Source organism: Anticarsia gemmatalis, chromosome 25 (genome assembly GCF_050436995.1).
Source record: "Anticarsia gemmatalis isolate Benzon Research Colony breed Stoneville strain chromosome 25, ilAntGemm2 primary, whole genome shotgun sequence".
NCBI lineage: Eukaryota > Metazoa > Arthropoda > Insecta > Lepidoptera > Erebidae > Anticarsia > Anticarsia gemmatalis.
Genome location: NC_134769.1, coordinates 3,571,908 through 3,586,394, shown reverse-complemented (window position 1 = coordinate 3,586,394; position 14,487 = coordinate 3,571,908). Strand labels below are relative to the sequence as shown.

The window sequence follows — 14,487 nt, the reverse complement described above, 5'->3', positions numbered from 1 at the left end:
CCTGCGATCAAGCGGCTGAAGCATCCGGTCAGACGGTTGCTGGCGAGTTTCCTGGAGTGATGGAGTCGGCAGACGGCGGAGCAGAACCTCTCGCAGGTTGTGGTAACAGGTGAGTTGTTTTTGCACCGTTTAGTCTCGTCGGCGACGCACTTCGGGGAGCTATATCGGTCCGGTAGCCTTGGTGCTATAAAGCATCCCCACATGAGGGCTCCGAGGAGGGTGAGGAGCCGGACTGACGAATCAAAAATCAAACAAAGGTATGGATAATCTAAATAACCAAACCCAATCCAGTGCGAAAGCACCTAATGCGCTAAGCGCAAAGCCAACTGAGGGCGTCAGCGGAGGCGAAAGCGACTCGTGCTGCTGGACCGAGGTGTCTCGCAAGAGAACCTGTGGGCTGCCACGACAAGCTGGAGCCAAAGCCAACCCCAAAGTTGGGTCAAGAGCGGAGGGGAAGCCCGAAAGGCAAACCGAACGGGCCACAACAGGCCCGAACGGTGTCGACAAGGCGACCCAACCTCCGGCGTACGAAAGTGCCCCAGGGAGCAGTGGCGGGAGTTTCCAGAGCGGAAGGACCGGGGTGGCCTCTAGGGGCCCCCGTGGGCCACCGACCTCTGACCCCAATACCAAACCCAGAGGCACGCAGGAGGGTCCTAGCGCTTCAGCACAAAGGCGTAATCGCCGGCTGAGGAAGCTGCAGGCGCTCCAGAGCAGCAGCGATGCACCTACCAAACGTGCAAGAGAGGTAAGCGACGGGTCACTAGAGCAAGCCCGGGAGGCCAAAAAGCCAAAAACCCAGGGCTCCTACCGAGACGTCGTTGCAGCCAGCCTCAGGATGGCGGTCATCCTTGAAGGGTATCCTGAAAGGAAGATGACCATCAAGGAAGGACACAAAGTGCAGGACCTGATGTTCGACCGGCTGATGGCAATGACCGGTCCGCCGCCCCTCGTCAACATGGGCAACATCGTGTCCGGGGCACTGTTCTTCACCTGCGCCGATGAGACCTCAGCGAAATGGTTGAAGGAGCTCACCGGCTCAAAGGTAGGTGAGGACAAAACTATAAGGGTAGTGGCAGCAAAAGACCTACCGAAGCCGGTCAAAATGGCCTGGAAATCGCGCGCCGCGTCCGAAAAGGACAACAGGCGGGTGCTGATGCTGGTGGAGAAGATGAACCCGGGCCTGAAAACACAGGAGTGGCGAGTCATCGACACCCAAAATGACGAGTTCACGGTGCGCAGAATCGTCATGATGGACAAGGACTCGGCCGAGTTCATCAAAGCCCGGGACTACAGGCTACCCACCGGCATCGACTTCAGCATATTTAAGCTGCTGGAAGATGCCTCCCCGGTGGCCAGTACTTCAGGGGAGGAGCAACGAGAGCCGCCTGAGGAAGGAGACCCTCCCGCCTCAACGGCAGTGACGGAGCCTGCGAACCCACCTCAGCGCCCCATGACCCCCGGAGCCCCGCCATCCCCAGTGTCAACCATTGGCACTGAGGACCTTTTTGGGGAAATGCGGAACCTGGCGCTTGAGGAGGACGCACTCCTAGAACCGTCTCCCGACAGCGAGGCGGGCGGCGACGCATAGTTGCCCCCCCACCTCCTTCTCCAAAATGAGCCCCCAATCAACCATCAACATGGAGGGTTTAAGGTATGTTCAAATTAACCTACAGCACAACAAGGCGGCTACGGCCCTTCTGGCACGAGCCCTAAAAGGAGGCAAATTCGACATTGCCCTCATACAAGAACCCTACATATATAAAGGGGAAATCAAAGGATTAGACGACACTGGAGGAACAATATGGAACTCCAGAAACTCTAATAACGGTATGAGAACGTGCATATACACCAGAAATGGCGTAAATGCATGGCCTCTGCACGACTTCTGCTACAGGGATCTGACGGCAGTCAAGATCAACACAGGGGGAAAAGATAGCAGCAAGACTATCATCTCTGCCGCTGTCTACCTTCCCTATGAGGAACCTAACCCGATCCCAACACAACTTGAAGGTCTGGTTAACCACAGCATCCAGCACAAGATGGACATCATTATTGGATGCGATGCAAATGCTCACCACGTGATCTGGGGCAGCTCGGACACCAATAGAAGGGGAGAAAAAGTACTGGAATATCTGGTAAGTTCTCCTTTACAATTACTCAACCGAGGAAACAGCCCTACCTTCGTCAATGCGCGGAGAGGTGAGGTAATAGATATAACCCTAGCCACTAACACTGCTAGCAATCATATCGCTAACTGGCATGTATCAAATGAAATCTCGCTTTCAGATCATAGATATATATGCTTCAACTATGGGACGACTCGCGTAGACACAGCTACGATCAGAAGGAATCCCAAACACACGGACTGGGTTAACTATAGCAAAGATCTAAAGATCTTGCTAGGTGACCCGAAGTGCAAGCTCAATTCTACCCTGGATATAGAACTTGAAGCAGACCGGTTATCGAAAACGATCACACAGGCCTGGACGGATAACTGCCCGGCAAAAGAAATTAAACCCAAAAAAGTCCCTTGGTGGAACAAGGAACTAGAGGCTCTAAAACGTGAAACCAGAATCGCCTTTAATAGAGCTAAGGCCCGAAATGACTACAGTGACTATTCAAAAAAGCTAACTGAATATCACAAAGCTGTAAGGAAAAGCAAGCGCAAATCCTGGACCGATCATTGCGGCCTAATAAGCTCGCTTCCAGAAAGCATGAGACTGACCAAAGCACTATCGCTGGCCAAAGAGAGCCCGCTCACCAGTATCAAAAACAAAGACGGGAAACTCACAGAATCTGGGGAAGAAACGCTACGCATTATGGCTACCGAACACTTCCCAGGTTCAACTATCATCAACATAATGACAGATGAAGATATAACGCATAGCGAAGTAAATCTCATCAAGACGTCAAGGGCTGAATGGAACACAGCCAGGAAAATAGTAGATGGGAACCTTCTGAAATGGGCAATTGACAGCTTCAAGCCCTACAAATCACCAGGACCAGATGGCATATACCCCATACTCCTACAAAAAGGCAGCAATGTGTTAATACCACACTTGGTGCGTATTTACAGAGCTTGCCTAGCCTATGGCCATATACCAAAACTATGGTCAAAAGTGAAAGTAGTATACCTGCCCAAACCAGGAAAAACAAACTACGAAGATGTTAGGTCATATCGACCCATCAGCCTTACATCGTTTCTACTTAAAACGATAGAAAAGCTGATTGACAAACATATAAGAGACGGACCTTTAAGAAACAATCCACTCCATGTTAGGCAATGTGCTTATCAACAAGGGAAATCGACCGAAACAGCTCTTCATCTAGTGATAGAACGAGCAGAGGCAGCACTGGAAAGCAAAGAAATATGCGTGGCCACCTTTATAGATATAGAAGGGGCCTTCGACAGAACCACCTTCGAAGCTATTCAAGATGCTGCTATAAAACATGGTGTGAACCCAACCATCTGCAGATGGATCGGGAAAATGCTGCAAAACCGAGTTATCAGTTCCACGTTAGCTGGCGATACCATCCACGTCAAAACAACCAGAGGCTGCCCACAGGGAGGGGTGCTGTCACCTCTGCTGTGGAGCCTAGTGGTCGATTCGCTAATGAAAGAACTGAACACAGGGCCATTCTACACGGTAGGTTACGCAGATGACCTAGCCATTATGGTCAACGGAAAAATTCCGACGATCGTCTCGCAGTTGTCACAAGAAGCGATCAAAATAGCAGAAAGATGGAGCAGAGATAACCACCTATCCATCAACCCTAGTAAAACCACCGCGATGTACTTTACTAGGAAAAGAGACCTCAAAAACTTCAAAAGCCTAAAGATGGCCGGAGAAGAACTACAATGGTCGACACAGGTCAAATACTTAGGACTAATACTGGACAAAGATCTGACCTGGAAAAAACACCAGGAGCATATAACCAACAAATCCCTTAGAATTTTTGGCATGCTCAGGAGGGCCTATGGCAAAACATGGGGACTCCAACCAAAGGTACTATACTGGATCTACACAATGATGATCCTACCCATCATCAAGTATGGAAGTGTAGTATGGTGGCCAAGAACCAATAAAGAGACATGCAAGAAAGCGCTCAGCACCATCCAAAGGGTTGCCTGCATGTCTATAACAGGTGCCTTCAGAACAACACCAACGGCAGCAATGGAAACCTTACTTGGAATCACTCCATTGCACCTTACAGTCCAAAGAGAGGCAATCAATGCGTTGAAAAGACTCAAAGATGCAAACCTCGGGACAAGGAAGATGATGACGTGCAACCATACAAACATGGGCATAAAACCTCATCTAAAAGAGATGCTAGATATGAACTCTGACAAAATACAGACAATACTAGTCACTCACAGAAACTTTAAGATGACGATTCCGACGAGAGAAGAATGGAGTCAAGGTCTCTACACACAAACCAAATCGAGACAGATATGGTACACCGATGGCTCCAAAATGCAGAACGGCACAGGAGCAGGCGTCCACTCGGAGGACTGTAGCATAAGTACTAGCCTAGGCAGATATGCTTCAGTCTTCCAAGCAGAAGTACACGCAATCATCGAATGCACCCAAGAGATTATAAAACGAGATACAAAAAATCGCGACATTTATATACTCAGCGACAGTCAAGCAGCTATTAAAGCTCTTTGCTGTTCTAAGGTCAATTCGGGACTTGTACTGAATTGCATAAAGAACCTAAACAAGGTAGGTCGTACAAACAACGTTAGGCTAGTTTGGGTACCAGGCCACGCGGGCATAGATGGGAATGAGAAAGCTGATGAACTTGCACGGAAAGGATCAGAATCACTCCCAATAGGTCCAGAACCAATAATTGGACTACCTGATGCGACAGTCAAACTGGCAATAACCAACTTCACCAGGGACCAGCATCTGAAAGAATGGAAAGCCATATCTGGACTAACCCATTCGAAACTGTTCATAAATAACGTCAACAAAAGCTGGAGTAATAACCTAATAAACCTCAGCAAAGACAGCATCAAGAAAATACTTGGTGCTTTCACAGGACACTACGGCACGAACTACATGTTAAACAAAATAGGAGCCATAGATGACCCCAAATGCAGGCACTGCAATGAAGAAGCAGAAACCATGAAACACATACTGTGCGAGTGTGATGCTTTAGGAAGGAAAAGAATGGATCTTCTAGGATGCGGTTACCCTAAACCAGAAGACTACAGGCTGCTTCCGGTGGGGTGCATAGCAAAACTGATAAGTTTTGCCCTGCCCCCCAACGTCTAGAGTAGCAAAGGAGGGGGTGACACAAAGGATCAGGAATGGTCGAAGTGTCAGCCAGGCATTAACTGGCACCCCCACCCCTAAGATAAGATAAGATAAGATCCAATTGGAGGTTCCACGTCCTGGCCACTTTATAGTGACTGTTGAAGGAACACCGTCAGGTTTTTAGTCGGTTTGCCTAAATTTAAAAGCCGGGACGCCTAGCCGGCGAGAGAGCCCGACAGACTCCCGCTTCCTACCTGGAGCGGGACATGCAGTAATGCATTTTCCTAACGAAAAAAAAGGGTGTTGAAAGTCGTGGGCTCGATTTCCACACGGGAAAAATATTTATGCGATTCATATTTTTGGTTGTACTTTTGTGTCCGTTATTTGTATGTTTGTAAAAGTCCCCGCTACACAAGAGCAATTTCGGGAGTTGTCTTTTAATAAATAAAATCTCGAACGTTGAATAAATTTTAGAGAAGAGTTTCTATATAAATTCACTGTACGGAAGTAAATGGAAACGCCGGGGGAGGACGCTCTAGCAAGATAAACACAGATCTCATTGGTGATGTCCTTCAAAAAGGTCAGATCATTACTCGTTACCGTCGGTCTTGTACTCTTATATGACTAAATGTATGAATGTAAATGATGCACAATAAGTTTGAAGGGGTCATATTAAGACGCGTATTTTTGGTATGCAATATTTTAATCCTGAATCATTTATCGATGGAAACTGCGTATAGAGTTTACCGCGTTTATAAAGACAGGTGTATTAAAAGTTCGAAGTTCCGTAAGTATTTTATGAATTGATCTAATATTGCCTCGGAAAAATAATATAAGAATTCTCGCTTTAAATTAGATAATGAGGTTAAAGTGAAAATAATTTCAATTGTTCATTATCAGCCGCCATAATAGAAAAAGGTATGGAATTCGATTGACCATTCTGCTATTCTTACATATTTTAATTTCTAAAGAAACTGCGAAATGTCAACGTATTGTTTATAGACAAAAGCCCAATTTTAATAACCTATTTATACGAAAAAAAATCTTCTGAACTCCTATTGAACTGAATGTCACCATTCAAATATCTCTGTTATTCAAAAAACTGGTAACAAAATTTGGCAAATGGACCTTTTCAGAGATAGCGGCTAAAAGGGTTAGCATTTTTAGTAACCAAAACACACTATTAGGGTTGCCAGATGGCTGTGATTTCCGAGATTGTCCCGGAATTTTACTTTGTTGTCCCGGAAATGATCAACTTGGATTTGGCCACCCTACCTACTATACATCTATACTAATATTATAAAGCTGAAGAGTTGGTTAGTTTGTTTGTTTGCTAATCTCAGAAACCACGGGTTCAAATTAAAATTTTGAGTTAAATAGACCATTTATCGAGGAAGGTTTTAGGCTTAACATCACGCTACGGCCAATAAGAGCGGAGTAGCAACGAAAAATGTTACAAAAACGGGGAAAATGTTTACCCATTCTCTCTTATGTGACGCAAACGAAGTTTCTTGGGTCAGCTATATTTTAATAAATACAGTGTAATTATAGTGTCGCGAATTGTGATGCATGTATAATCGGTGTAGGTCACTCAGCCGAGCAATCCGTCACGCGATAAACTGTGTATATTTTACTAACGACCGTTTTCTATACGATATCTTTAGTAAGTGCTTACAAGACCACTTAACTGTGGTAGGCCTATCTGTTACTGATAGTAGGTTACTGAGTCGTCGTAAAAAGTAGAAAAGAAAGTTTTGGTTCTCATGTCCGTTTACAAATGCATATATATTATTCTATGTTGTTATATAGATTTTCTATGATTTTCACTTTCATTTGAGAACTTCCGAAATATTTGTATTTATGTAATTGTACATGAATAACGAGTTGATTATAACATTGGCAGATGCTCCAAATTGGATAGCTGTTCGGGTCAGTCAGGGACCGTTTCGGAGATAGCGCCATAAGTGGCTTGATTTTTGTACTGTGATCAAATAATATAATCCACTAATCATATTAGTTATCGAAGGCAAATGCTGTATACCTTTGAAAGAAATAAGACTTTCATAAAGAAAAAGAAGGAAGTGTAGTTTTGAAACGAAACTAGAGAACAATCCGAACCGTGTCGATACCTAGTATGTAATGTGCAACAAATATCCTAAAATACGTTTATCCCTGAACTAAACTCTTAAGCTTTATCCACGTTTATGCATACATATATGCTTTGTTTGTATGTATGTAATGTCTCGAAATAGTTCGTTATACATCGAAGTGTTTGGCATCATCTGATCTTGCGATAAGGTTGGTGATCCAAGTCGTAAAGAATCTAGATTACTATCGTATATAGCCAATTGTGTGTATGGAATATGTATGGGATTGAACAAAAAGGGGAACTGGTATTTGATGCTAGAATAGAATGCTAGTTCGCGGAAAATTGGCCTAAGATTGGGGCAAGCATCGATGGATTACAATCACATAAAGATGCAAAATTAAAATTTTGGTAGGGTTATTGTCCTTGAAAAGGAGAAAATGAAGGGCCTTCTTTCAACGTGAAGAATGCATGCAGAACCTGTGGAAATAAGTTAGTCTTTTCTAATATAGGCTCACCTAATTATAATTATAGGCTAAAGAATAAACTCTGGAAGTAATCGGATTTGAGTTTCTACAATAAATAAGATAGCCATATTCAAGAGAAAGTCCATAGCCAACTAACATCACGACCAACAAAAGTATAATAAAGACCATAAACGGAGGAGAAACAGCACACAGCTAGCAACTAAACAGACTAGACTATACAACAATTTAGTACATCCTTACACAATAAGACCAATCACAGACCCAAAACTATTAGAATACCTTCACGAAACTCCACGAAAACCTTGACACAGGTTGTTTTATTTTATCCGACATTTGACTGACAGTAACCCGAGTTTATGCCTTGATTATACTGTGATTCGTCTTCTTAGAACGCTGGTTGAATTTTAAAAGATATTTTGATGGTGAATAATTATGGAAATTGATCTTGTTTCTAAAAGTTTAGCATTTTACCAGTCTTTGGATAGTTGATTTGTTAAGATAGTCACGTTTTAAAATGACCAAGCCACAAGGACTCAACAAGACAGATTGCTTTGATTTCAAAAGTTTTTACATTGAAGAGTCTTACTTTAGTAGAAGTCTTTCTATTTTTTTTTTCAAATTTATTGGCCTTTAGCCAACAAAATTTAATTTCTGTTTTTGCTATAGTGGTTCGATTTCAACACGGAACAATATGAGATACAAAACACTTAAGTACTCCGATTATATTGTGTCGATTGTATAAATATTTAGTTCTTTGTTACTTCCGAATGCGCTTCCGATATCCACAATTGCATTAAATACAATAAAAATAACCATGACAATCATTATCATTTGACCTAAATAGTGACTTGATCAAATCTAGCTATCTATGGCTGACAATAGGTTATTGAAACCTCAAAAGATGAAAGACCAATCCTAAGATAGCGTAACCTTGATCTTGCACTCGTTTGTTACGCAACGATTATGAGTCGATTGATAGAACGATTAGATCATTGCGTGAGCTAACCTTTTTGTTTTGCTGACATAAGCTTGAGTAACAATGGATAATGATCCGAGAAATAACTGCTAATGTAATAACTAGAATTTACGTTACGTGCTTGCTAGTAGTTGTAGAGTAACATTCGTTTGGATTTGCAGTAGTACAGAGCATTCGTTTCTGTGCTTGCAATTGCAATCTTGTAGATGAAGGAAAATAAATATGAACTCCGTGGCGCAGTGGTTTAGGTCACCACGCCAATACCATTGCGTCGGGAGGTCGTGGGTTCGATTCCCAGAAGGAGCAATCATTTGTGCGATCCACAAATAACTGTTTCGGGTCTGGTTGTGCTTTATGTCCGTTGTTTGTTTGTTTGTAAAAGTCCCCACGACACAAGAGCAATTCTTAATGCGAGAGTTGTCTTTTTAAAAATCAAGAAAAAAAATTAAGAAATATTTAGCCTCTTTCTGTGTTAACACTACTAAAAGACTCCCATTGGTTCTACTATAAAGCTATTTAGAATAACAAAGTTCTATATACTTTCAAAGAATGAGTGAATTTGATTTCCATGAGTTTTCTCAATATTACTAGTGTACTTTTAGTAGGACGGCGTAATAGTATAAAAAAATCGATTCTTCTAGACCCCAATAGTGTTTGAATATTCCCGATAGGCATAAGTTTTAACTACTTATGCTATGGAGATTTAAACCTAAAACGTGATCATACAAATATGACGAGAAATGAGCACATTGGACAGTGTTAACGAAAAAGACAAACTTTATTATGAACTAAAATTACATTATCGACTTATTGACACATACCTAACTGATGCGAATGGTGGAAAATATTGGGAAATATTATTGTTTCTATGTGAATGTTTTTATTTACGTTTCTATGTAAGTAACAGTGATATCTGAGAAGTATAATCATTACCCGCCCACACAAGGTCAAGAGGTCAAACCTAAGTAACACACCAATAACTTTTCGATTTTATGTGGGTCTAATACCCACATAGTTAAAATATCGGATCTTGCCTCCGTTGGGGGATTAAGAAGGAAAGGGGGGAGGCCTGTGCTCATCAGTGGGATACGCAAGAAGACTTATGCCTGGTTTCTGAGTACATTTAGCGGTAGTTTATTTGTTCAATAACGTTTTTTTTACATGAGTTTCAACGCTATTGAATAGATAAACAACCGCTAAATGTACCTTAGTAAACCGTAAGATATACTCTAGTAGTCTATTTTTTATCGTAAGAAATACAATAATAAACAGAAAATGTGTGATGTGATTGATAACTGATAAGCATAACGCTCTTTACCCGCTCTTGCTTGCCAGAAAGTATTGGGCTTCAATCTACTAACATTTTATTTACCTTTATCTATACTAATATTATAAAGCTGAAGAGTTTGTTTGTTTGAACGCGCTAATCTCAGGAACTACTGGTCCGATTTGAAAAAATCTTTCAGTGTTAGAAAGTCCATTTATCGAGGAAGGCTATAGGCTACATATCATGACGCTACGACCAATAGGAGCAGAGTAGCAATAAAAAATGTTACAAAAACGGGGAAAATGTTGACCCATTCTATCATATGTGACGCAAGCGAAGTTGCGCGGGTCAGCTAGTATCTTATAATACGCAAGTAATTCTGTAGACAATTGTGATGTGTCTCACGTATGTACTACAACAAACAATACCACCCACGATTAGCATAATAGTCACAAAGTCAAGGGCGAAATGATAAGGTCAGGAAAAAGATAGGTATGAATAGTATAAGAAGATGGGTAGGTATCTAAGATTTCCGAGCTGTCGTCTGGAGACAGTTAATATTGGCTACATTGCTTGGCCTGAGTCAGAAAACCAATATCAAGATCAATACTTTATTTCTTCACTTCAATCTTGAGATTTATAAAATAGTCCCTACTATATTTATATGTGCCTGCTTTACTGGAAGATACCCTGAATGTTGTAAACTAATTGCTGCTTATAGTAGAAGCCAGATAACAATCACTTGACCCGGACTTAGGTCTACTATAGAAAATCATGCACATACATACAAACATAAAATTATATCTTTTTCCCATATGGGGCCCAAAGTAGATCGGAAAACGCTACTTGGTATAATAGTTGCGAGTATTATTTTTTTAAAGGTACCGATAAGATCCAATATTATAATCATGCCAATGAAAAGTCCATTAGTAATGGTTACCAATCAGAACATAGTTGAACATACTCAGAAAGTGGAAAACGTAATTGCACTTAACCCAGTTAGAAAATGCAATATGTGACAAATCAACAACCCAATAAATCGTAAGAAAAATAAATAATTTGATATTATTTTCATGCATCGCATTTAGAAATTACATGCTCTATTAAAACGCGACATGTAAAGCGAATTGCTTCTTTAAGGTTAAATTAGATTAATATACGTCGTTAAGATAAATTGCGCATAGACGTAAACAAATCAAGAACGTACATATTTATTGTTCATTATTATTTAGAATTTATTTGTTTTTGCATGAGTTAAGAATACCAATAAATTGTTCATTGACATATTTATTCTAAGAACATTTAGCATTGTCAACTACACAATTAATAAGCTCAAAAGCTTGTATCAGCAATAGATTCACGTCAATAAATGAAGTAAGAGGGATTCGACCTCACGACCTCCGATTGTAGGTCACATGCCCTTAACCTTAAACTTACTTGACCTTCCGCTTTATGCCTATCACATCAAGACGATTAATATGTAGTTTACGTAGTTTACTTACCCCCGGTTTCTGAGCACATTTAGCGGTGGTTTATCTATTCAATAGCGTTTTTTTATATGAGTTATTGAATAGATAAACTACCGTTAAATGTACCTCAGAAACCAGGGGTTAATGTATTTTTTAATATTCATTACTTCTGCGCTTGACCGTGCATAGTTAATTGTACACTAGAAACCAATTTCCATTTTCGTGACACACTAAACGGAATTTTCGCAAAGCGTCATAGAAACGTGTTAATAACATTAGTCTTACTCAAATATTGATACAAGATAATTTACACAAGTACTTCACGTTTCAGCTGTAAAAGTCTTTTACCTTCTTGTATCCATGGGAGTTCACTTCAGGTTTGGGAGTAGTCTCGAAGAGATTTAACCTTGAGCTTTGGAACAGGTCTGGACTGGAGTTCTCCCTTGAAAATAATTCTGCGGTAGAACTTTCCCTTGTCAAGGAAGGTCTGGCTTTTACAAAAGGATTATTCCTTGCTGCATGAGCTTTCTTCAACCAGTTGAACTTGTTCACGTTCTCAGGTCCAGGAGACGGGGTTGGAGTGTCCGTAGGGGTGTCTTCTGGCGTCCCCGGGGGTGTATCAAGAGTTATCGAAGACATTTTAATTTAATTAAAAAAGTAGATGAGTAGATAGATTTTGACAACTGTTAATTTATAAAACTGTTTTTGTTACCACTTTAGCACATTTTATAAACACTACGAGGCTATTTAAAAGCGGCTATATTCATCATATTAATATCGCGACCCCGGTATTTTTAGATGAAATTGCACTTAATTAAATTAGGAATTTATTTTTGAACACACGCACACGTCTGTGTTCGTTAGGGCGCCGCGCGCGACTAAATAAATCCGTATTTTGATCGGCGCTTGCGCATGCGACGACACGCAATGGCTCACGCGATCAATATTTCCTGAAGATGTATCTTTTTTGTATAATATATAATTTTCAGTCTGTTGTTTGTATTACATCATTTTGAATTTGTATGTCATGTTTGTTTGTAAATACGGAGTACTAGTTTCGAGTTTTGCATACAAATTAGTGAGAATTCAATGTTTCGTTACAAATTAGAATAGCTACTAATTAATTACGTTCTATTGTTTGATACACACAAATTAGTGTAGTTAGTCACACAAGTATTGTTTAGAATTTATCAAGTGTTTATGAGTTATCGTTCAGACAAGCGTTAACTATGTAACTTTATACTAATTGGGTGCAAAATTATTGAAGTGTGCGTAATACTGTTATCTTGAAACTTCTGTATTAAGACGATTCATAGTATTTATTTATACGCTGGGTTTATCCATAGATTATACTTAGATAGTCTTGATACGTATATTCTCAGAAGAGTTCCATATTTTCACTAGATGCGTTACTATAGTTTGGTTGTCCTTTTTTTATTACTCACATATTTGTTAAAATCTGTGCAACGTAACTCTTTACTTCAGACAACACGTAAAATAATTTTCATCGTACGGTGGCCTATTTTGACACAGCTACTTTACTTTGAAAATACACAGAACTATCAATTACACAAGATAAATGGAGCATACCTAGGCTCTCTTCTAAGTTGTCGCACAATAAGTATACCACTACAACAAAAACATACAATAATACTGTCAAAGATATGTAGGTACATAATACAGCTAATATCAAAAACCAATTATTTCTTACTTAAAACTTTTCATCGTTCGTTTCTAAGTAGCGACAATCTCAAGGCCACTCCCGAGGGACTATGACCAATCTTTCTCAAACCTTGTTAGAGCCGAGTCGTCTGGACTCAAGGGCTCTTAGCTCGATGAAATCAAGGCACAGAAATAATATATTGCTTCCTTTTCTTATTTTGAGAGTAATTTCAGAAAATGTTGACGTTTTTGGGCAGTATTGTTCGTAATTTGTGACCAAACTGAATGTTGTAAGAGCTGAATGAATCCATACTATTATTATACTAAAATTAGAGTGTATTTAATATCGTTGTCGGTATTTAATGCCAAAAAGGCTTCATCAATTTGAATACAAATTTATGGGTAGAAGAGAACAATTTTTTGATAAAACATAAGCCATTAAACTGTTACGCGATTCTCTACAATCGGAACCATCGTGTATCGAGAGTTTGACATTTAAAATGTACTGCCAAAATAGTTTCCACGACGCCCGTCAGTGGCGCTGATCAGATTTTCATATACAACATTTTGCGATGACAAGCCGGTTGTCGGCAGTCGATAGTAGTACAGAATCGAACTACTGGTTTTGATAACCAGTAGCTCGATATAGCGTGTGTCGTGTATGTTTAGTGGCTAAATATCACACCTATTTCCTCATAGGAACAGGCAGGAGAACTCACACACATAATATTAATTAAGTACCTACTAACGTACCTGTGTAATAATACCTAACAAAATAACACATAAACTACCGCTAATAAAAGGTACCATTCTCAAAATACAATATATCAATAACATCAACAAATATAAAAGTACGGATATAAAAACAAAGGCGTTATTTTTCACACATCCATAATACAAATTAATTTACACTTGACCGATGACGTCATAGTACTTATTTGGACTGAACATTGTATTTTATATAAACAGGTAACGCTGTGGTATAAAGTTGTAGATAAAAGGAATGTTCCTATCTTTGAAAGTAATTTAAATTCCTTTTGGATAACTGAGATTTCAATGTAAAAGCTTTGGTTGCGTAAAAAGCCTTAGCTGAGATATTAGGTATGTTTCAAACAAAATAAATAAATTGTGTTTCATTATTGTTCCACTGCTGGGCAAGTCTCCCCTCGCAATGAGGAAGGGGTTAGGCTTTGAGTCAAAATATTACTGTAAAATCATAATATCATCCTGTTTTTACCAAACTCCTATAAAGCTTTGAACACTAATTTGCCAATTGAG

The 14,487-nt window shown here is 40.2% G+C and overlaps 1 protein-coding gene across 3 annotated transcripts in view; it reads right to left on the bottom strand.

The window, feature by feature from the left end:
• Positions 1–14,487, bottom strand: part of Nep3 (M13 family metallopeptidase neprilysin 3) — a 79,410-nt gene that overhangs the window by 29,706 nt on the left and 35,217 nt on the right. For 2 of the 3 annotated variants that reach the window (XM_076130870.1, XM_076130871.1), the window contains exon 1: positions 11,896–12,434. The exons of the other annotated variant lie outside the window; for it this stretch is intronic. In XM_076130870.1, the coding sequence (XP_075986985.1) occupies positions 11,896–12,186 (291 nt within the window). In that variant the 5' untranslated portion in view covers positions 12,187–12,434. Of the gene's footprint in view, positions 1–11,895; positions 12,435–14,487 lie in introns of those variants that run through there. 3 annotated transcript variants of the gene reach the window in all.